This window comes from Nerophis ophidion, linkage group LG18 (genome assembly GCF_033978795.1).
Source record: "Nerophis ophidion isolate RoL-2023_Sa linkage group LG18, RoL_Noph_v1.0, whole genome shotgun sequence".
NCBI classification, from domain to species: Eukaryota; Metazoa; Chordata; class Actinopteri; order Syngnathiformes; family Syngnathidae; genus Nerophis; species Nerophis ophidion.
This window is the reverse complement of record NC_084628.1, coordinates 34384807-34409198: the sequence shown is the minus strand read 5'-3', so window position 1 is coordinate 34409198 and position 24392 is coordinate 34384807. Positions and strand designations below refer to the sequence as shown.

At 41.4% G+C, this 24392-nt stretch overlaps 1 protein-coding gene across 4 annotated transcripts in view; it reads left to right on the top strand.

The window, feature by feature from the left end:
• The first annotated feature begins 1174 nt into the window (after positions 1–1174).
• The window catches only part of zgc:112083 (uncharacterized protein LOC550461 homolog), a 40658-nt gene continuing 17440 nt past the window's right edge, over positions 1175–24392 (top strand). Inside the window, exons 1-7 of one of the 4 annotated variants that reach the window (XM_061878034.1) lie at positions 1175–1275; positions 1601–1762; positions 13872–14098; positions 14163–14274; positions 14341–14493; positions 18372–18446; positions 20540–20660. In XM_061878034.1, the coding sequence (XP_061734018.1) occupies positions 1615–1762; positions 13872–14098; positions 14163–14274; positions 14341–14493; positions 18372–18446; positions 20540–20660 (836 nt within the window). In that variant the 5' untranslated portion in view covers positions 1175–1275; positions 1601–1614. Of the gene's footprint in view, positions 1462–1600; positions 1763–13871; positions 14099–14162; positions 14275–14340; positions 14494–18371; positions 18447–20539; positions 20661–24392 lie in introns of all 4 variants that reach the window. The other 3 variants (XM_061878031.1, XM_061878033.1, XM_061878032.1) reach the window with 3 other exon arrangements.

Here is a 24392-nt window from a genome sequence, read left to right as displayed (position 1 = left end):
CTCATTAATTTGAGCGAGGATGAAAGAATCGTGTTTGAGGATATTGATAGCGACAGACTAGAAAAAAAAAAAAGATAAAAAAATAATAGGTATGATGATTTTAGAGACATTTACTACGATAATTCTGGGAAATCCCTTATCTTTCTATTGTGTTGCTAGTGTTTTAGTGAGTTAAATAGTACCTGATATTGGGAAGGGTGTCTCCATGGGTGTCTTGACGCGCAGTGTCTCAGGGGAGTCGACGGCAGCTATGGAGGGCAACAGGGGCGCCGCTAGGGATTTTGGGCCTCATGGAAAGAATCTTTACAGGGCCCCCAACCCATAATTTCTTATAATTTCATCATCATTAGGGGCCTCTCTGGGCCCCCCTCCACCATGGGCCCCTAGAATCCGTCTCCTTTACCCCCCCTTTTCGCCGCCCCTGGATGGCACAAGCTCAGCTTTTCTCCGGTAAGGACTGACTTTTTAACCACAATTTTCTCACCGAAACCTGCTGGTTTACATTCGGTCGGGATCCATGTTGGCTTGACCGCGCTCTGATCCATAGGAAAGTTTCACCTCCAGGAATTTTAAACAAGGAATCACCGTGTGTTTGTGTGGCTAAAGGCTAAAGCTTCCCAACTCCATCTTTCTACTGTGACTTCTCCAATATTATTTGAACAAATTGCAACAGATTCAGCTACATAGATCTCCAAAATACTGGGTAATTATGCCGTTAAAGCAGACGACTTTTAGCTGTGTGTGTGTGCAGCGCTCATATTTCCTTAAAACCCGGGTTTTCTTGCGTACACGTCATCATTACATGACGTTTTCAAATTTAAAATTGCAATTTAGTAAACTAAAAAGGCCGTATTGGCATGTTTTGCAGTGTTAATATTTCATCATTGATGTATAAACTATCAGACTGCGTGGTGGGTAGTAGTGGGTTTCAGTAGGCCTTTAAGTGGGAGAACTTGCACAATCGGTGGCTGACTAAATACTTTTTTGCCCCACTGTATATAAAATAAAACAAAAAAACAGCTTACAATGCATTTGCATAAGAAACCAATATATATTACATACAATATTCAAACATATGTCAATAAGAAGTACCCTGAATTGCATATATTTGCAATTGCAATTTAGCATAAATGGTCAGTTCTGGATTTCACCCATAGATGTCGCTGTTGAGGGTTTACAGTATCAGACGAACTACTTCCGGTGTCGTTCCCCAGCCCGGAAGTAAACAAAGCAGACAACCAAGAGGAGGGAAAAGCGCCCTGACGTTTTTTCGGAGTATAAACAGTGAAAATTGTCTCCAACACAACTGTCATGAATATATTGAAAAAAATGTGAAATAACTTCGACAGAGGGCAAACGTTTGAAGTTATAAGAGCAATGCCAGAAGGTCGTAACAGGTTGTACTGTAGCCGAAATTGAAACTTCTAGGCCTAGCAAATATGGCAAATTAGACATGACTTAGTATGTGTACATTTTTATTTTTTTTACTGGCAAACTATTACACGCACCGCTAATATAGTGGCGATAACGTAACCTTAGACTACAATTTTCAACCCTCTTGTTCAGTTGGCTAAAATGTCTCCCCTCTTGTGTGTGTAAGGCGCCATCACTGCAATGACCACGAAGAAGCTTGACCACTTCGAGGTGTTGTGCGAGTGGTCTTCATGCGACTACAGAGGACACAGCATGGAGGAGCTCAGTGATCACATGTCTCTGCATCTAAGGGACTATCTGGGAGACAAGGATGCTCTGGAGGAACTGGGTGAGTGAATATAATATAGGCTGACCATACGTCCTCTTTTCCCCGGACATTTCCTCTTTTGCGGGGGTGTCCGGGCGTTTTTTTTAATTAGGGGTGCGTTTATTTTCAATGTACGTCCAGAGTTAAGTTACCGAATATATATTACTCCATCCATCCCATCCATTTTCAACCGCTTATTCCCTTTTCGGGTCGCGGGGGGCGCTGGCGCCTATCTCAGCTACAATCGGGCGGAAGGCGGCGTACACCCTGGACAAGTCGCCACCTCATTGCAGGGCCAACACAGATAGACAGACAACACTCACATTCACACACTAGGGCCGATTTAGTGTTGCCAATGAACCTATCCCCAGGTGCATGTCTTTGGAGGTGGGAGGAAGCCGGAGTACCCGCATTCACGGGGAGAACATGCAAACTCCACACAGAACCCAAGACTGCAGGACCTTCGTATTGCGAGGCTGGCGCACTAACACCTCTGCCACCGTGAAGCCTATATATCACTGGAGTTGGTGAATTCTAGCTGTAAATATTGTAGCGGCTGGCTACGGGGGGCGGGATGTCTGGGAAAGTTAGGGAAGTGACGCTGTTGACAGGAAGCGTTGGTTTTGTTTTAAATGTTGACTCTGCATTATTATTATTATTATTATTTTTTTACAGAAGCCTAAAATAATTGGCTCAGAAATGCTACCTCTGTTTTTGTTGTTTTAACTGATTTGGGAAATACCCTTCACCTATTGTGTATTCTCTGAGAACATCTGTTTTTGTTTCAAATGTTTTTAGGCATTATTTATATTTTTTACATTAGAATGGTCCATTAGACTGAGAAGAGACATTTGAAGAATGGGCTGTTACCTGTTTTTTGTTTAAATATAATTAACCTGTTCTGAGGCATTATTTATGTGTTATTTTGAATATTGCTACCTCTGTACTTTTTTTTAAAACTGTGAATGTTACATAATATAAGTGTGACTTATTTTCTTATACTGTCAACAGAGGAGAAAAAATGCTTTATTTAAATACATATATTAGTTATAAAGCAAGTTCAAGTATCATTGGCAAATTTTCACCTAGTCCCGGCCTTGGCACGCATATATGTGTCCTCTTTTTGGGATTTCAGAATATGGTCAGCCTATATAATGTTGCCCTGTGATGAGGTGGCGACTTCTCCAGGGTGTACCCCGCCTTCCGCCCGAATGCAGCTGAGATAGGCTCCAGCGACCCCAAAAGGGACAAGCGGTAGGAAATGGATGGATGGAGTTAATAAACAACATAATCAAGACAACCACAATGTGCAGGCGCACTTTAAAGGCCTACTGAAACTCACTACTCCCCACAACGCAGTCTTGATAGTTTATATATCAATGATGAAATATTAACATTGCAACACATGCCAATACGGCCTTTTCAGTTAACTAAATTGCATTTTTAAATTTCCCGCGAGTTTCTTGTTGAAAACGTCGCGGAATGATGACGTGTACGCGTGACGTCACGGACTAAGGAAATATTAGCGCTGCACCAAACACGGCTAAAAGTCGTTTCTGTTCATAGCGTAATTACACAGTATTTTGGACATCTGTGTTGCTGAATCTTTTGCAATTTGTTCATTTAATAATGGAGACTATAAAGAACAATGCTGTTGGTGGAAAGCGGTGGATTGCAGCTGTCTTTATCACCGAGACACAGCCGGTGTTTCTTTGTTTGTTGTGAAGTGGAGCGGTCAAGCGAACATGTTTTCTCTATGTCAACCAGAATGTTTTTGGATGGGGAAATTGTGATATATATCTTACCGGAGACATCAATGGATTAATCGTCGTCCTGCAGCAGCTGTCATTTCATAAAAGGCAGATGTGAGCTTGGCTCCTCGGCTTCTCTCTGAAGTGAAGTGAAGTGAATTTGATTTGTATAGCGCTTTTCTCTAGTGACTCAAAGCGCTTTACATAGTGAAACCCAATATCTAAGTTACATTTAAACCAGTGTGGGTGGCACTGGGAGCACGTGGGTAAAGTGTCTTGCCCAAGGACACAACGGCAGTGAATAGGATGGCGGAAGCGGGAATCAAACCTGCAACCCTCAAATTGCTGGCACGGCCACTCTACCAACCGAGCTATACCGCCCCTGCATGTTCACCGCAGCCATCCGACCTCGAGGTATGTCTTTACAATCTTTAAAATCTCACTAAAACACTATTAAAACAATAAGCAGATAAGGGATCTTCCAGAAATATCCTAGTAAATGTGTCTAAAAACATCTGAATCGCTGACAATGCAATCGCCTTTTTTATTTATATTTTTAACTTTATTTATTTATTTATTTTTTTCTAGTCCTTCGCTATCATTATCCTCAGCTACGAATCTTTCATCTTCGCTCAAATTAATGGGAAAATTGTCGTTTTCTGGTACAGGCAAGGCTTTTTTATTAGCAACCAAAAGTTGCTCACTTTATTGTCGATGTTCTCTACTAAATCCTTTCAGTAAAAATATGGCAATATCTCGAAATGATCAAGTATGACACATAGAATTGACCTGCTATCCCCCTTTAAATAAGAAAATCTAAATTCAGTAGGCCCTTAAGTAGTTTAATTAGGCTGACCATATTCTGAAATCACAAAAAGAGGACACATAGATAGATAGATAGATAGATAGATAGTACTTTATTGATTCCTTCAGGAGAGTTCCTTCAGGAAAATTAAAATTCCAGCAGCAGTGTACAGAGTTCAATCAATCAATCAATGTTTACTTATATAGCCCTAAATCACTAGTGTCTCAAAGGGCTGCACAAACCACCACGATATCCTCGGTAGGAAAACTCACACCCAGTGGGACATTGGTGACAATAATGACCCAGTGGGACGTCGGTGACAATGATGACTATGAGAACCTTAGAGAGGAGGAAAGCAATGGATGTCGAGCGGATCTAACATGATACTGTGAAAGTTCAATCCACAATGGATACAACACAGTCGCGAGAGTCCAGTCCAAAGAGGATCCAAGACACAGCAGCGAGAGTCCCGTTCACAGCGGGGCCAGCAGGAAACCATCCCAAGCGTAGGCGGACCAGCAGCGCAGAGATGTCCCCAGCTGATACACAGGCGAGCAGTACATGGCCACCGGATCGGACCGGACCCCCTCCACACGGGAGAGTGGGACATAGAAGAAAAAGAAAAGAAACGGCAGATCAACTGGTCTAAAAAGGGAGTCTATTTAAAGGCTAGAGTATACAAATGAGTTTTAAGGTGAGACTTAAATGCTTCTACTGAGGTGGCATCGCGAACTGTTACCGGGAGGGCATTCCAGAGTACTGGAGCCCGAACGGAAAATGCTCTATAGCCCGCAGACTTTTTTTGGGCTTTGGGAATCACTAATAAGCCGGAGTCCTTTGAACGCAGATTTCTTGCCGGGACATATGGTACAATACAATCGGCAAGATAAGATGGAGCTAGACCGTGTAGTATTTTATACGTAAGTAGTAAAACCTTAAAGTCACATCTTAAGTGCACAGGAAGCCAGTGCAGGTGAGCCAGTACAGGTGTAATGTGATCAAACTTTCTTGTTCTTGTCAAAAGTCTAGCAGCCGCATTTTGTACCAACTGTAATCTTTTAATGCTAGACATGGGGAGACCCGAAAATAATACGTTACAGTAGTCGAGGCGAGACGTAACAAACGCATGGATAATGATCTCAGCGTCTTTAGTGGACAGAATGGAGCGAATTTTAGCGATATTACGGAGATGAAAGAAGGCCGTTTTAGTAACGCTTTTAATGTGTGCCTCAAAGGAGAGAGTTGGGTCGAAGATAACACCCAGATTCTTTACCGTGTCGCCTTGTTTAATTGTTTGGTTGTCAAATGTTAGAGTTGTATTATTAAATAGAGTTCGGTGTCTAGCAGGACCGATAATCAGCATTTCCGTTTTTTTGGCGTTGAGTTGCAAAAAGTTAGCGGACATCCATTGTTTAATTTCATTAAGACACGCCTCCAGCTGACTACAATCCGGCGTGTTGGTCAGCTTTAGGGGCATGTAGAGTTGGGTGTCATCAGCATAACAGTGAAAGCTAATACCGTATTTGCGTATGATGTCACCTAGCGGCAGCATGTAGATGCTGAAGAGTGCAGGGCCAAGGACCGAACCCTGGGGAACTCCACACGTTACCTTAACGTAGTCCGAGGTCACATTGTTATGGGAGACACACTGCATCCTATCAGTAAGATAAGAGTTAAACCAAGACAGGGCTAAGTCTGACATACCAATTCGTGTTTTGATACGTTCTAATAAAATATTATGATCGACGGTATCGAAAGCAGCGCTAAGATCGAGGAGCAGCAACATAGATGACGCATCAGAATCCATCGTTAGCAATAGTTGAGAGTTGAGATCAATTTAAAGAAAAAAGTAAAAAGTAAATAATGGGGGTTTAAAAGGAAACACAATAGAGAAATATTACAAAAAGAATAAAAACCATGGGAATAACAATATAACAGTAAAATAAGAATATAACAAGACAAAGTAGGCAGTAGTGACCATGTTATGAAAACGTATTGCACTGTTAATGTTTTGCATCCCCTGTCATCCTAGTACCCCCCGTCCCCCGTCCCAGAGAGGAGTTGTACAGTCTAATGGCGTGTGGGACAAAAGAGTTCTTGAGTCTGTTAGTCCTGCACTTGGGATGAAGCAGTCTAGCACTGAACAGGCTTCTCTGGCTACTGATAACGCTATGCAGAGGGTGACTGGCATCATCCAGGATGCTCACTAGTTTGTCCACAGTCCTCTTCTCTGCCACCGTCACCAGTGAGTCCAGTTTCATTCCTATTGTAGAACCGGCCCGCCTGATCAGTTTCTCAAGTCTGGAGCTGTCCTTTGCGTGCCAAGGCCGGGACTAGGTGAACATTTGCCAATGATACTCGAACTTGCTTTATAAATAATATAATAATTTAAATAAAGCATTTTTTCTCCTTTGTTGACAGCAGTGTTGTGAAGTGAAGTGAATTATATTTATATAGCGCTTTTTCTCTAGTGACTCAAAGCGCTTTACATAGTGAAACCCAATATCTAAGTTACATTTAAACCAGTGTGGGTGGCACTGGGGTTGTTTATTGTAGCATCCCGGAAGAGTCGGTGTTGCAAGGGGTTCTGGGTGTTTGTTCTGTTGTGTTTATGTTGTGTCACGGTGCGGAAGTTCTCCCGATATGTGTTTGTCATTCTTGTTTGGTGTGGGTTCACAGTGTGGCTTATAGTTGTAACAGTGTTAAAGTTCTTTATACAGCCACCCTCAGTGGGACCTGTATGGCTGTTGACTAAGTATGCCTTGATTGACAATCAATCTACTATCTTGCTCTCTCTGTCTCTGCACCTCCCTCACGACTGTTGCTGCTTTCGCACACCTTCACAATGTGTTTTGTTTTTAACCCATCTTAACCATGTACGTACATTGTAAATACACACTACCTTGACACAAAACGCTGGACATTTGAGGCATTTAGGAAATCCCGCCCGGACACCCCGGACAGTCCCGTAAAAGAGCACATGTCCGGGGAAAAGAGGATGTATGGTCAGTCTAGTTTAATGTTTACCTTTATAGCTCACCTTATACAGAACCCAAAACCAGTGAAGTTGGCACTTTGTATAAACCTTTAATAAAAACACAATGCAATGATTTGCAAATCCTTTTCAATTTACATTCAATTGAATAGACTGCAAAGACAATATATTTAATGTTCGAACTGAGAAACTAATAATATTTTTTTGCAAATAATCATTAGCTTACAGTTTAATGGCAGCAACACGTTGCAAAAAGTTGGCATAGGGGGATTTTTACCACTGTGTTACATGGCCTTTTCTTGTAGCAACACTCAGTAAACGTTTGGGAACTGAAAAGACCAATTTTTGAAGCTTTTCATTTGGAATTCTTTCCCATTCTTGCTTGATGTACAGCTTAAGTTGTTCAACAGTCCGGGGTCTCTGTAGTGGTATTTTAGGCTTCATAATGTGCCACACACTTTCAATGGGAGACAGGTCTGGTCTATAGGCAGACCAGTCTAGTACCCACACTCCTTTACTAAAAAACCACGCTATTGTAACACGTGGCTTGGCATTGTCTTGCTGAAATAAGCAGGGGCGTCCATGAAAAAGTTGTAGCTTGGATGGCATCATATGTTGCTCCAAAACCTGTATGTACCTTTCAGCATTAATGGTGCCTTCACAGATGTGTAAGTTACCCATGCTTAGGGCACTAATACACCCCCAACTTTGTGCCCGTAACAATCTGTATTGTTCTTTTCCTCTTTGGTCTCAAGGACACAACGTCCACAGTTTCCAAAAACATTTTGAAATGTGGACTCTTCAGACCACAGAACACTTTTCCATTTTGCATCAGTCCTTTTTCGATGAGCTTGGACCAAGCGTTTCAGGGTGTTGTTGATAAATGGCTTTCGCTTTGCATAGTAGAGTTTTAACTTGCACTTACAGATGTAGCGACAAACTGTAGTTGCTGACAGTGGTTTTCTGAAATGTTCCTGAGCACAGGTTTTGATATCCTTTACACACTAATGCCGCTTTTTGATGCAGTATTGCATCAAAGGTCACAGACTTAGCTGCTTACGTGCAGTGATTTCTCCTGATTCTCTCAACGTTTTGAGAATATTACGTACTGTAGATGCGGAAATCCCTAAATTCCTTGCAATAGCTCATTGAGAAATGTTGTTGTTAACCTGTTCGACAATTCGCTCATGCATTGGGTCACAAAGTGGTGACCCTCGCCCCATCCTTGTTTGTAAATGACTGAGCATTTCATGGAAGCTGCCAAGAGCCTGTTCACCAGTGGGATGTTCCAAATAAGTGTTTGATGAGCAATCCTCAACTTTCTCAGCTTTTTTGAAACATGTTGCAGGCATCAAATTCCAAATGAGCTAATATTTGCAAAAAAGTGACAAAGTTTTCCAGTTCTAACGTTAAGTACCTTGTCTTTGCAGTCTATTCAATTGAATATAGGTTGAAAGGGAAGCAAATCATTGTATTCTGTTTTTATTTACGATTTACACAACGTGCCAACTTCACTGGTTTTGGGGTTTGTACAAGTGTTTATCTTGTCTTCGTTGGTTTAATTTTCAAGTCCAACAGCATGTGCGTGACTGCACAGTTACATCCTTCGTCTTGACACAGTGTGTTAACACGTTGGGGCCTATATCCACCAAAACCCTAAAGCAAACAAAAGGCTGCTCACGCTTTGAATTACGAGTGTACAAACCTTTTCTATTGGTGGGCGCATACAGACAAATTGAAGGATGTGGGGGCGACCATAATGCTTTTTTCTACATTAAATATACTAAAACCAATACAACATACAGTAGGTCAATCATGGTGGAGGAAAACGTGTCCAAAATGTGTAAAAACTGGGCTTTTGATTTTGGTTTTGTTTGCTGTCTTTACATTATATTTCTACGATAAGATTAGACTACAGGTGTCAAGCTCAAGGCCCGGGGCCAGGTCTGTCAAGTTCAAACACTGATGACATCTATTAAACAGACGAGAAGCAATGAATCATTCAGAGACAAGAGTTCAATTTGGCTCAATGAGGAGTGAGGTTTGGGATTGCATGCATAGTTACAATCTCCCACCACGCTCTGAGCTAACAGTCCACCATGCTCCTCTATTTATTTGGGAGGTCCCTGGTTGCATCACTGAGGCGGCCTCTAAACGGAGTGGCCACACATTGCATGCAAAGCAGCTCCATTCAGTACGCACAATATGTGACGGAATGTGCTGGGGGCCTTGTGATTGCCTGGTCTCTGCTTCGTCTGTGTGCTGTCGTCTTATTCTCGTTGATGTCTTTGAAGTCCTTGGCTGTTTGGGGGATAAGACAAACAAAATATCTGCGACGAGGCAACCCCACATATGCTGTAGCTGATAACAAGTTTTTTCCTTGCACGGACTTTAAGCACAAGAGTTGTGTGATAACTTACACATAATTATTCTAACAAGGATGCGGGGGCGACCGTAGTGCTTTTTTGTACATTAAATAAACTAAAAACCAATACAACATAGGTCAATCATGCTGTAGGAAAACACCTGTCCAAAATGTGTTAAACTGGGCTTTTGATTTTAGTTTAGTTTGCTGTCTTTACAGTATATTTGCACGATAGGAATAGAACACTGGTGTCAAGCTCAAGGGCCAGGTCTGGCCCACCGCATCACGTTATATGGTGCTTGATGGCCTTGGAAAATTATGCGTCAATGAGGTACCATATCTTTGCTTACTAGATGTATTTGTTCTTTCCGTTTGGACAGAAAAAAATGTACATACTGCATGAAACTACAATTTTTTTTAAACTTTAAAATAACCAAAATTGCAACAAATAGTGTATCGTCATGCTTTCCAAACAATTTTGGGGGTTAGAGTTAAAACAAATACTGTAGATCAGTGGTCCCCAACCTTTTTGTATCCGCCGTCCGGTCAACGGTTAATAATTTGTCCCGCGGCCCGGGTAGTGGGAGTGGTGGGGGGTTGGGTATCCTTTTTTTTTCTTTCTTCTTTGTCATGAAAAAGGGACGTGTTTGTAAGTGTATATTGTTTTTTTCATGTTGATTTAATAAAAAAAAAAAAAAAAAAAAATTTCTGCGGCCATGGCCCAGTACCGGACCACGGCCCGATGGTTGGGGACCACTGCTGTAGATATCTGGTTAAACTATGATTTCAAAGCAAGTTAACCATCAAATTGTTCACTGTAGATTTTAGGAGTGAAACTTATAGTGTTTTTTACAGAATCCATCCATCCATTTTTCTACCGCTTGTCCCTTTCAGGGTCACGGGGTGTTCTGGAGCGTATCTCAACTGCATTCGGGCGATAGGCGGGCTACATCCTGGACAAGTCGCCACCTCATGGCAGGGCATAACATTAAGATAACATTCACACTCACATTCACACATAAGGGCCAATTTAGTGTTGCCAATCAACCTATGCCCAGGTGCATGTGTTTGTAGGTGGGAGGAAGCTGGAATTTTTACAGCATATTAACTTTATTACAGTAAAATTCTGTCTACTGAATGTTTTTTTTTTCATAGTGAAATCTATGCTTGCTATTTTTACCGTGTATTACTGTTGGCGGAAAAAGGCTGGCACATTTTTTTGACAGTAAAAACTGGCAGCTCTGTTGCCTGAATTAAGAAAAAAATACAGTGGTGCTGTTTTTCCATTTAGAGTAAGATGTTGTAAAACCACAGTACTTTTTACTGTAAAATTATGGCCACTAAGCTGACAGTTATGTCATTTACTGTAAAATGTTGTAACTTTTTACTGCAGTAAAATTTTGGTGAGTTTTCCAGTTTTTACTGTAAAATAGACAGATTTTTTTACAGTGTGCATAAGAAAAAACATAATCTTCAAATGCATAGGCAAATTCATTTATTATTCGCTGTGACAAGCGGCCCTCTAAGGGGAGCCCTTACTGCAATGTGGCCCTTGACGAAAACAAGTGTGACAGCCCTGGATTAGAATGTATTGTATTTAGTCTATTTACACAAATGAATTAGATTTGTAAGGCAGCACGGTGGGAGAGGGGTTAGTGCGTCTGCCTCAGAATACGAAGGTCCTGGGTTCAATCCTGTGCTCGGGATCTTTCTGTGTGGAGTTGGCATGTTCTCCCTGTGATTGCGTTGGTTCCCTCCGGGTATTCCGGTTTCCTACCACCTCCAAAGACATGCACCTGGGGATAGGCTGATTGGCAACACTAAAATTGGCCCTAGTGTGTGAATGTGAGGGTGAATGTTGTCGGTCTATCTGTGTTGGCCCTGTGATGAGGTGGCGACTTGTCCAGGGTGTACCCCACCTTCCGCCCGAGCACAGCTGCCCTGCGGTAGACTCACGGAAGCGTGACTGCCAATTTGCGCTAATCACCAAACATTCAGGTACATTCATACAGCAGTGTGAGCGGCAATACAGTTTATTTTCCGTAATGGGGGTGTTTATTATTACTTCCGCCCGTGTGCAGCTTAGGCTCCAGCAGCCTCTGCGACCCCGTAAGGACAAGCAGTAGAAAATGAATGGACGAATGTAGCAACATCACAGTGACTATGGCCACACACAATTAGCTGCTAGCTTGTCAGCCAGAGAGAATGTAATTAGTGTCGTCTTGTTATTTTTTTACTCAAATCATTTGCCAACTAAAACCTTTTTGAAGGCTTTAGCAAACTCAAAACTTGCCAAATATTGCAAGAAAAGTCTGCAGGTTCATTATGACAGCAGGACGTATGGAATTCATCCAAGTCCATATAAAAGTAAGACGCTGAGGTCGTCGGCCATTTTGGCCCAGTTCTGTTTTTTTGTGTGTAATGTTCTAATCTGGGACATGTTTATTTTGTCTGTGTAATGTGTCACGGGCCAATAAGAAGTAAGCTGCCGGCCACACTTTGAACAACCCCTGTCATAATTGATTGTTTGGCGAGCTTTTTCCAACAATAGGAAGGTTGTGTCATGTTTTATTATTGACTGGAGTTTTCAAATTGTATTCAATATGCATACAGTGGGTACAAAAATTATTCAGACCCTTTTAATTTTACACTTTAATTAATTGCAGCCATTTACTGCAATCAAAAAAGGTAATTTTATTAGATTAGGTTACTTTATTAGTATCCGAATGTTAACTTGTTTTGCAGCCAGCAAAATCAGGACATCCATTTAAACCATAAACTCCCGGAAGAGTTAGTGCTGCAATGGGTTCTGGGTATTTGTTCTGTTGTGTTTATGTTGTGTTACGGTGCGGATGTTCTCCCGAGATGTGTTTGTCATTCTTGTTTGGTGTGGGTTCACAGTGTGGCGCATATTTGTAACAATTTTAAAATTGTTTATACGGCCACTCTCAGTGTGACATGTATGGTTGTTGAGCAAGTATGCCTTGCATTCACCTTTGTGTGTGTGTTAAAAGCCGTAGATGTTACTTGACTGCGCCGGCATGCTGTTTGTATGGAGGAAAAGCGGATGTGACGACAGGCTGTCTTCACTCAGGTCCGCATGTTTAGGGGTGAAGGTTTTAGGTGAGAAAGGACGCCAAAGGCAGTGCCTTTAAGGTACGCACCCAATATTGTTGTCTGGGTGAGAATCGGGACAAATTCGGGAGAATGGTTGCACTGAAATTCAGGATTCTCCCGGGAAAATTGGGAGTGTTGGCAGGTATGATTTAAACATACAGAGAAAGTAACATTTTTAGATATGCAACACAAAGATCGACCACATAACAAACATAACAAACATTGGCGAGATTATAAAAGAGTACATGTACTCAAAGTTCCCCATTAAAAGGACCACAAATATAAAATCTCAATCGGATAAGTTTTGGGACAAGCCAGAATAAAACACCATAATAGAAGAATACATTGCACAACAATATATATAGACAACAATTATTATTATTATTATACTATAATGTATCATTAGTGTACAGTCAGCACCCCATATTGGCAAAAAAAAACAATGTCAACGCACAAGCTTGGAACACCTATCTTTGGGCAGTTTCGCCCATTGCTCTTTGAATCACCTCTGAAACTCCATCAGATTGGATGGGAAGTGTTGTTTTTCATCCAGGATGTCTATGTATTTTGCTGCATTTATATTTCCCTCTATCCTTAGCAAGTTTAAATTGGGACATAACTTTTCTGGAAAAATACGCCAATGCAGACTTATTTCACAGCGGAGGACAAGACTACCTGTCTGTCAGCGGTGCCTCTTCCAAGAAAACACAAACGCATACACGGGCAATCCCACACAACCCTTCTTCCCCTTTTTCTTTGTCTGCACCTTCTTTTCCAATATTAATGTAAAATGATTTTACTTTTTTGAAATGTTTACTCTTGTAGCAATATGATTGTTAAAGTTAAGGATTTTTGTTATTTCTGATTGTTTGTGAGGGCACTCAAGGGAGTTCTGTGTGTGTGTGTGTGTGTGTATGTGTTGGCAGAGCAAAGCATATAGGACTGCAGCTTGTTGTTGTTTTGGCTTGTCATCAAATACAAAGTTGATCCAAGGTCATGGACTTGTGTGAGCTAAACATGTTGAATTAAAAACAGGTCAGGAAGTTGCAAATTTCCACTGACATCCTCACTGAGCGAGCTTATTGTCTCCTGTTTAGATGAATATGCCTGCCTGTGGAAGGGCTGTGAGTTCCTCTCCATGGGCAGCCCCGCAGAGCTGGAGGTCCACGCTTACTTCCACAACTATCACGGCAAGCTCAAGTTCGTCGGTTCGCAGTTGCTCAAGTCCCGCCCCGACCTCCCCGGCTGCAACGAAGCGGTGCACAGCAACAATCTTTTACCGGACGGATCAGGCGAACATGTTTGCCAGTGGGAGAAGTGCGACGTAGGTGCCATCGAATTGGAGCATCATCTTAAACCGTCTTAATTCCGGTTCTCCTTGTACCCAGAGTACATTTAACAACCCCGAGTGGTTCTACCGCCATGTGGACAATCATGTTGAAAGTGCCGAACAGCAGCCTCTCTCATTTCAACAGCAGGCTCTCTTCTGCCACTGGTCAGGTAGGACTAAGTGCATCAAAACATGATACTATTGTCTGTTATTTTACTTTTTCTTTGGCTCGTTAGGCTGCGACGCCTTCTTCAAGATTCGCTATCGTCTCAGGGAACATATGCGCAGCCACACTCAAAAGCGACTGGTGGCCTGTCCCACCTGTGGTAGCATGTTCTCCAGCAACACCAAGCTCTTCGATCACCTCCACAGACAGGCCGAGCCAATGGGTGAGAGAACACTTACAAATGTAGAGCACAGGCCAAACGTTTGTACACACCTTCTCATTCATAACACAGTTGATGGTCCCAACCCCATTGATAAAGCAAGACATTCCACTAATCCAGAGTTTTTCAACCTTTTCTGAGCCAGGGCACATGTTTTTCATTGAAAAAATCCTGACGCACACAACCACCAGAAATCATTGAAAAACGAAACTCAGTAGCGGATATTGACATTAAAAAGTCGTTCTCTCAATTGTTGGATATGAATTCAAACCATGACCAAGCATGCATCTCTATTAGCTCTTGTCTCAAAGTAGGTGTACTGTCACTACCTTACACATCACACACCTTGACTGAGAAAAGAGGAAAGAAGAAGAAATCCTTTATTTGTCCATTCCAACATGTACAAGACACATCAGAACTGAAATTACATTTTCGCCACAGTCCCGCTAAGAGCAGACAAATGTTACAGCCACTTACAGCGCTCCTTAAAAAGATGAGAAAAGGGTGACATTAGGAGAGGGGGGGTAAAAAAATATCAGTCTAAGGCTAGACCCTCAGGAGGGGTCTAGACTGAGTCCAAGGAAAAAACCTCACATAGCATGGCACACATTAAACATACATATATCACACCAACTTGCAACAGAGGTAGGAGTGGGTTTGAGGAGGCCCGCTGTCGCTCTACAGCGTTGCTCAGCCATCCACAGCCCCAGAGGAATTAAGCGGTGGTGAAGGCGTTGATGTCAAGGGTGGGGATTATGCGTGCGTATGTGCCCAATTAACTTGGGAGAAATGATGAATGTTTTTGTATAACTGAGGCCTATAAAGTTTGGCTAAAGATGTTGTTGACAAAAAGGAAGGTCAAAAGCGTCTATCTTTGAGGAGTCTTTGGGAGATTTTCTTCTGAACAGCCTGTTCCCGTATCAAGGCCATTCAGGTAGTCCAAATCGTCGATAAAACTTGTTTTTCTTTGAAAAGACAAAATAGTGACTTATCTCCTCTGTTGTCCATGCTGGATTTTCTTCGATTCCAATTAATTATTCCTTTTCTGCAAACTTTTCCAAGATGAGATCTATTTTGCGATTCAACTCAGAAATCGTTCCAGTCTGTGTTCCCACAGCTCGACCCAATCCTTCCATTGCGTTGAACAGCCGTTGGGCTTATTTTCAGGTTTTTGGTGTTTTCCTGTTTGTAGTGTTTTAATTCTTGTCTTGTGCTTCCATTTTGGTGGCTTTTCCTCTTTTGTTGTTATTTTCCTGTCGCAGTTTCATGTCTTCCTTGAACGCTATTCCCCGCACCTGCTTTGTTTTTGCAATCATGGCTATTTAAGTTGTGCGGACGCTATCCTTCTTTTTTGATTGTCATGTCACGTAAGGATGTACTTTGTGGCTGTCGTCTGCTCCACAAACTGTAAGTTTTTGCTGTCGTCCAGCATTCTGTTTTTGTATACTTTGCAGCCAGTTTAGTTTTAGTTTTGTTTTGAATAGCCATCCCTAAGTTTCTGTGCCTTTTCTTAGCGGCACTTTCAGCACTCGCCTTTTGTTTATTTTTGGTTTAAGTGATGGAAAGCTTTTGACATACTCGCTGCCTCCCGCGTGTTGTGATCATGACAAACCATGTTCCAGACATCTACTAAGCAATTAGCTACCTGCTGCTACTGATGTGGAAGAGTATTACACAGTTACTCTGCCGAGCTCTAGACAGCACAGACACTCAACAACGGCACATTTGCGGATTATAATTACTGGTTTGCAAAAAATATTTTTAACCCAATTAGGTGAAATTACATAATCTCCAATGGCACACCAAACTGTATCTCACGACACACTGGTTGAAAAACACTGCACTAATAAAGCCTTATAAGGCACACCTGTGAAGTGAAAACCATTTCAGGTGACTACCTCTTGAAGCCCATCGAGAAAATGCCAAGAGAGTGCACTGCACTAATCAGAGCAAAGTGTGACTATATTGAAGAAACTGTCAGAGATTGTTGGTGACGAACCCCAAGATGCAGGGAAGGAGGCAGGCATTGAATGAAAAAACATGGTTTTAATTTACACACTACAGCAAAATCAAACAAAAGGGTACAAACAAAAAGGACGCACGAGGCGGATAACAAACTAAAAGAGCTAGCATGGGAGCTAGAAGATAACGAACTAGGCTATGAACAAACAAAACTGGAAGCAGGGAACAAAAGACAGTAAGCTATAAACAGCTACCAAATATAGCTTACCGCTACGCTGCAACGACCCGACACGACAGGACAGGAGCGACAATACAATACAATACAATAATTCAGCCCTGACTGGATGGGAAGACAGGTCTAAATCGGAGTGGGCTGATTGACACCAGGGGTGGCCAGGTGACAATCAGCCGCAGCTGAGGGGAAACAGTGCTCAGGGAGAAAGACAGGAAACCAACAAAATAAGAGCGCTGACACGAAATACTACACACACAGGAAAAAACTACAACACAAACAAACTGTCAGGGGCAAGCCTGACAGTAGCCCCCCTTCCCACAACAGATACCAGACGTTTTAGTACCCCCCCCCCCCCCCCCCAAAAAAACAGTACAAAGTCACGGGAGGAAGGAAGGAGGACAAGGAGGTGGGCCGCCAGGCCAAATGTCCCCGCAATGAGCGGGGAAGAGTCAGGTGGCGACGGCGAGTAGAACGCCGCTGCAATTGGCGAGGCGGTCCCCCATGAAATGACCACATCTGTGGCCGACAAGAGTATAATGACACCCTCTGCTGGCCCACCGGACAGGATAGGGGTGGCGACCCCTGCTGGATCCACCGGACAGGATGGTGTTGGCGACCCCTGCTGGCCCACCGGACAGGATGGTGGTGGCACCCCCTGCTGGCCCACCGGAAAAAATGGTGGTGGTGCCCCCTACTGCTGGCCCATCGGAGAAGGAGAGGATAGTGGTGGCGACCCCTGCTGCTGGCCCACCGGAGAGGATGGTGGTGGCCCCTGCTGCTGGCCCACCGGAGTGCATGGTGGAGTCTGCTGGCCCACCGGAGTGTGCATGGCGGAGTCTGCTGGATTATTCAGTCAGAGTTAGTTTGTGACGAACCCCAAGATGCAGAGATGGAGGCAGGCATTGGATAGGAAAACATGATTTAATAAAGATAATAAAACAAGAACAAACCAAAGGGGTATAACCAAAAGCGCGCACGAGGCGGATAACCAACTAAGAGAGCAAGCGTGGGAGGTAGAAAACAAAAGGAACTTAGCATGGAAGCTAGCAAAAACAAAAAGGGCCTAGCGTGGAAGCTAACGGGTAGCAACCAGGAAAACAGAAGTCGTACTTGTAATATGAAAACAAACTGGAAGCAGGGAACAAAAAACAGTAAGCTACAAACATCTAACGATTATAGCTTACCGCTACGCTGCAAAGACACGACACGGTACGACACGACACGACAGGAGCGACAATACAATACAATAATCCAGTGCTGACAAAATGGAAAGACAGGTCAAAATAGGAGGGCGGGCTAATTGACACCAGGTGTGGCCAGGTGGCAATCAGCCGCAGCTGAGGGGAAACAGCGCTCAGGGAGAAAGACAGGAAACCAACAAAATAAGAGCGCTGACAGGAAATACTACACACACAGGAAAAACTAGAACACAAACAAACTGTCAGGGGTAAGTCTGACAGAAACTAGAATACAAAACATGTTTTCAGTTATTTCACCTTTTTTTGTTAAGTACATAACTCCACATGTGTTCATTCATAGTTTTGATGCCTTCAGTTACAATCGACAATGTAAATAGTCCTGAAAATAAAGAAAACCCATTGAATGAGAATTTTTGTCCAAACCTTTAGCCTGCACTGTATAATAATCATACCTGTAGTAAAACATTAACGTCCCTTTCTTACAGACTCTCTGGTGTGTGAGCACTGTGGCAAAGCCTTTTCCAGTGAGCGACTTTTGAGGGACCATGTGCGTCAGCATGGTAATCATTTACAATGTAGTATATTTTACTATCACATAGGGCTGGATGATTCTGGCAAAAATAATAATCACAATTATTTTGATCGATATTGATATCACGATTAATGACACAATTATTAATTATTTGAAAATATGAGTATTTATTGTACCACCAAAACTTATCTTTAAATATAGTTGACAAAAATGCATATGTATTAGTAAAACATTTTTTTTATTACAATTAAAATAGTAATAGTAATTTACATTTAACATTACAATGTCAATATAAAAAACAATCAAATACAATATTTCAGTTTTAATTGTTTTTATTTATTTATTTATTTTTTTACCTTGTACCCTTATTTTACCACAAAAGGGTGTGCTCGTGTATCAAATAAAATTTAATAAAATGTTTGTCAATTAAAAAATCCTCATGTTTATTTGTGCAATACATCTGGACAATTTTGATCAATATCTTTGGTCAAAGCCGTATAATGCTTGTGTATGGTACTTTTTCAAAACCTTTATTTTGTTAGCCCAGTCAGACTGGATGTGGTGCAATGCGCTATTGTGAAGGGGGAAGTGTGCTATGTTTTGTTTTTTTTAGCTTGACAAGTAAGGAGACAATTTTAGGCTGTGTAAAAAAGAGAGCCTCTTAAGTTGCAACTCCTGTTGTACATTGATCTTACATCGATGTCGTCGTTCACAACACAATCAGATAAAATGTGTTGTCGGTGTGTAGATTGTGCTTGTTAGCTTTAGTTTCGTAGTTCAGAGGCTGTTTCTATAGGCTGTCTCCACATTGTTTAATTCAGGTGATTGATTGTGTGGGAGATAAATGAGCGCAATCGGACACATTATTTTCCTAAACAAATGTTCATTCTTTTTACAATGACAAAATTCACTTAACAGCAGATTTTGTTTATTGGCCAAATACAGTGGGGCAAAAAAGTATTTAGTCAGCCACCGATTGTGCAAGTTCTCCCACTTAAAATGATGACAGAGGTCTGTAATTTTCATCATAGGTACACTTCAACTGTGAGAGACAGAATGTGAAAAAAAAATCCAGGAATTCACATTGTAGGAATTTTAAATAATTTATTTGTAAATTATGGTAAAAAATAAGTATTTGGTCAACCATTCAAAGCTCTCACTGATGGAAGGAGGTTTTTGCTCAAAATCTCAAGATACACGCCCCCATTCATTCTTTCCTTGACACGGATCAATCGTCCTGTCCCCTTAGCAGAAAAAAAGCCCCAAAGCATGATATTTCTACCCCCATGCAGTAGGTTTGCTGTTCTTGGGATGCAACTCAGTATTCTTCTTCCTCCAAACACGACGAGTTGAGTTTATACCCAAATGGATACATGGATGATACAGCAGAGGATTGGGAGAATGTCATGTGGTCAGATGAAACCAAAATAAAACTTTTTGGCATAAACTCAACTCGTCGTGTATGGAGGAAGAAGAATACTGAGTTGCATCCCAAGAACACCATACCTACTGTGAAGCATGTGGGTGGAAACATCATGCTTTGGGGCTGTTTTTCTGCTAAGGGGACAGGACGATTGATCCGTGTTAAGCAAAGAATGAATGGGGCCATATATCGTGACATTTTGAGCCAAAACCTCCTTCCATCAGTGAGAGCTTTGAATGGTTGACCAAATACTTATTTTCCACCATAATTTACAGATAAATTCTTTAAAATTCCTACAATGTGAGTTCCTGGATTTTTTTTTTCACATTCTGTCTCTCACAGTTGAAGTGTACCTATGATGAAAATTACAGACCTCTGTCATCATTTTAAGTGGGAGAACTTGCACAATCGGTGGCTGACTAAATACTTTTTTGCCTCACTGTAAGTGACTCTGTCCACTGTTCCGTGAACGTAAAAAATCGTATACCTTACTTTTCTGTTGTGTTTACTGATTATTGATTAGGCATACTATCGCTGTGTCAAATTAGAAGTAGCAACCGTGGTGAGATCCCAAACATCTAGTAGACGTGGTATTTTTAATTGTCCAGCCCTACTATCACATTTTTAATAAGTTTTGTTTTGAGCAAGTGTAAGATAATAAATGTATAATGACTATTCGGATGTCGCGTGTGTTGCAGTCAATCAGGTCAAGTGTCCTTTCTGTGATATGACTTGCACCACGTTGGCTGCTCTGAAGATCCACATCCGGTTCCGTCACTGTGACGAGCGACCCTTCCCTTGTGACTTCTGTGATAAAAGGTACATTCAATCCATGTGAATCCTCTAACGCAGAGCTGGGCAAATAAATTGACTTGGGGCGGCCACATTGAGAGAAAAAATGTGTTTGGGGAGCAAAGGTGTATGTCTGTATAAATGATATATACCGTATTTTTCAGACTATAAGTCGTAGTTTTTTTCATAATATGGCCGGGGGTGCGACATATACTCCGGAGCGACTTATGTGTGAAATTATTAACACATTACTGTAAAATATATAATAATATTATTTATCTCATTCGCGGAAGAGACAAAGAAAAGGTCAGGAATCGTCACACACACGTCAGCAATCGTCACATACACGTCAACCAATAAGAATTCGGTGGGGGAGCGTCATGGCAGAAGTGCATTGTGGCTCATGAAATGTTAACTGCTATATGCTATATGCTACTGCCGTAGCTATTAAAATGGATAATTTCATCGTTGGCGGAAACTTATAAAAACTGAGAAGGGCTGAACAAAAATTGCCCCGAAAAGGAAATCATGTACTGCAGACGTAGTGAAATATGCAGCAAAAAACGACAACAGGAAGCGGCGCATACCTTTGGAGTTGGCAGAGTTGTTTAGAAGCGACATCGAGGAATAAGATTTCATCGGCTTTATCGATTATGAGTGACAGATTGTTTGGTAAACGTATAGCATATTCTATATCAGTGGTTCTTAACCTTGTTGGAGGCACCGAACCCCACCAGTTTCATATGCGCATTCACCGAATCCCTCTTTAGTGAAAAATAAATGGTTTTTTTTCAAATTCAAGACAAAGTTTTATGTTTTTGGTAACACTTTAGTATCGGGGAACATAACACAGACTTAATTTAGAGTTATTTGGATACTAGGGGAACATATTCTAAGTAATAGAATATGTTAGTTATTTGGTTAGGGTCAGGGTTAGAGAGTTAGGGTTATGTTATGTTATGTTACTAATTTGCATGTTAATAAGCAACTAATTAATGGTGAATATATTCCCCATGCTAAAGTGTTACCATATTGTTTTTACTGGTGCACAAAATCAACCGTGCATCACCTTGTTCAAACAACAAAACTAAGACAGTGCATAAACTCACAACAAATTACACACCTGCAAATCAGTCAACTGTTGCCGTAACTGTAATATGCCAACAGGGAGAAGATTGTATTTATACGAAGAGTCGGGTGTGTTTTGATCTCCGCCAAACTCCTGAGGTCGACTCACCGAACCCCTAGGGTTCGATTGAACCCTAGTTAAGAACCACTGTTCTATATGTTATAGTTATTTGAATGACTCTTACCATAATATGTTATGTTAACATACCAGGCATGTTCTCACTTGGTTATTTATGCGTCATATAACATACACTTATTCAGCCTGTTGTTCACTATTCTTTATTTATTTTAAATTGCCTTTCAAATGTCTATCCTTGGTGTTGGGTTTTATGAAATAAATTTCCCCCCAAAATGGGACTTATACTCCAGTATATATGTTTTTTCTTTCTTTATTATGCATTTTCGGCCAGTGCGACGTATACTCCGGAGCGACTTATAATCCGAAAAATACGGTACACATTTAGCTGTGAAAAAATCTGCTGTACAGTATGTGTTTGGGTCCTTTTTTTTCAGGAACACTAAGACCCAAAGTCACAACATCCAATAGAGTTCTAAAAACATTATGCCAGACCACTTTTGAAAACGGAATGGAATTTTACAGTTTTTTACTGAATGGGACACCCAAAATGTACAAACCCCATTTCCATATGAGTTGGGAAATTGTGTTAGATGTAAATATAAACGGAATACAATGATTTGCAAATCATTTTCAACCCATATTCAGTTGAATATGCTACAGACAACATATTTGTTGTTCAAACTGATAAACATCTTTTTATTTTGCAAATAATCATTAACTTTACAATTTGATGCCAGCAACACGTGACAAAGAAGTTGGGAAAGGTGGCAATAAATACTGATAAAGTTGAGGAATGCTCATCAAACACTTAATTGGAACAGCCCACAGGTGTGCAGGCTAATTGGGAACAGGTGGGTGCCATGATTGGGTATAAAAAAAGCTCCCCAAAAATGCTCAGTCTTACACAAGAAAGGATGGGGCGAGGTACACCCCTTTGTCCACAGCTGCGTGAGTAAATTCAAACAGTTTAAGAGCAACGTCTCTCAAAGTGCAATTGAAAGAAATTTAGGGATTTCAACATCTACGGTCCATAATATCATCAAAAGGTTCAGAGGATCTGGAGAAATCACTCCACTTAAGCGGCATGGCCGGAAACCAACATTGAATGACCGTGGCCTTCGATCCTTCAGATGGCACTGTATCAAAAACCGACCTCAATCTCTAAAGGATATCACCACATGGGCTCAGGAACACTTCAGAAAACCATTGGCACTAAATACAGTTGGTCGCTACATCTGTAAGTGCAAGTTAAAGCTCTACTATGCAAAGCGAAAGCCATTCATCAACAACAACCAGAAAGGCCGCCGGCTTCTCTGGGCCCGAGATCATCTAAGATGGACTGATGCGAAGTGGAAAAGTGTTCTGTGGTCTGACGAGTCCACAACTGTTTTTGGAAATATTCGACATCGTGTCATCCAGACAAGAGGAGATGCGAACCATCCAGACTGTTATCGACGCAAAGTTCAAAAGCCAGCATCTGTGATGGTATGGGGGTGCATTAGTGCCCAAGGCATGGGTAACTTACACATCTGTGAAGGCACCATTAATGCTGAAAGGTACATACAGGTTTTGGAACAACATGTTCTGCCATCCAAGCGCCGTCCTTTTCATGGACGCCCCTGCTTATTTCAGCAAGACAATGCCAAGCCACATTCAGCACGCGTTACGACAGCATGGCTTTGTAAAAAAAGAGTGCGGGCACTTTCCTGGCCCGCCTGCAGTCCAGACCTGTCTGCCATCGAAAATTTGTGGCGCATTATGAAGCGTAAAATACGACAGCGGAGACCCCGGACTGTTGAACGACTGAAGCTCTACATAAAACAAGAATGGGAAAGAATTCCACTTTTAAAGCTTTAATTAGTTTCCTCAGTTCCCAAACATTTATTGAGTGTTGTTAAAAGCAAAGTGGATGTAACACAGTGGTGAACATGCCCTTTCCCAACTACTTTGGCACGTGTTGCAGCCATGAAATTTTAAGTTAAATATTATTTGCAAAAAAAAAAAAGTTCATGAGTTTGAACATCAAATATGTTGTCTTTGTAGTGCATTCAACTTAATATGGGTTGAAAATTATTTCTAAATCATTGTATTCCGTTTGTATTTAAATCTAACACAATTTCCCAACTCATATGGAAACAGGGTTTGTACATGAAAATAAAGAAAGTGGGATTTACAATATTAACTATCAACAATGAAACACTGAATGTTAACAACATATGAACATCGCTCCTCTTTTACTTCTCAGATCATAGAAGTAAAAGTATTACATAGTTGTGTATCTTTTACAATCAAGCAAAACACAATAGAAATGTAACAAACAGCAAAATATGAACGCAAAGTGTAATAAACACCCACAATATGATATATTATCACGTAAAAATCTGCTTCCGCATCTGTTTCTGACACACGCCTTTAAGGCTGGCTGCTCTGAAAACAAACCCCGCCCACTCTGCTTTATTCCTGGTCTGAGTTGCTGTGACGTAGATTACCGTAAAAACTCCTATAACACGCAAAAGCGCAGATTTCGACCATTGAAATACTTTCTATAGTTC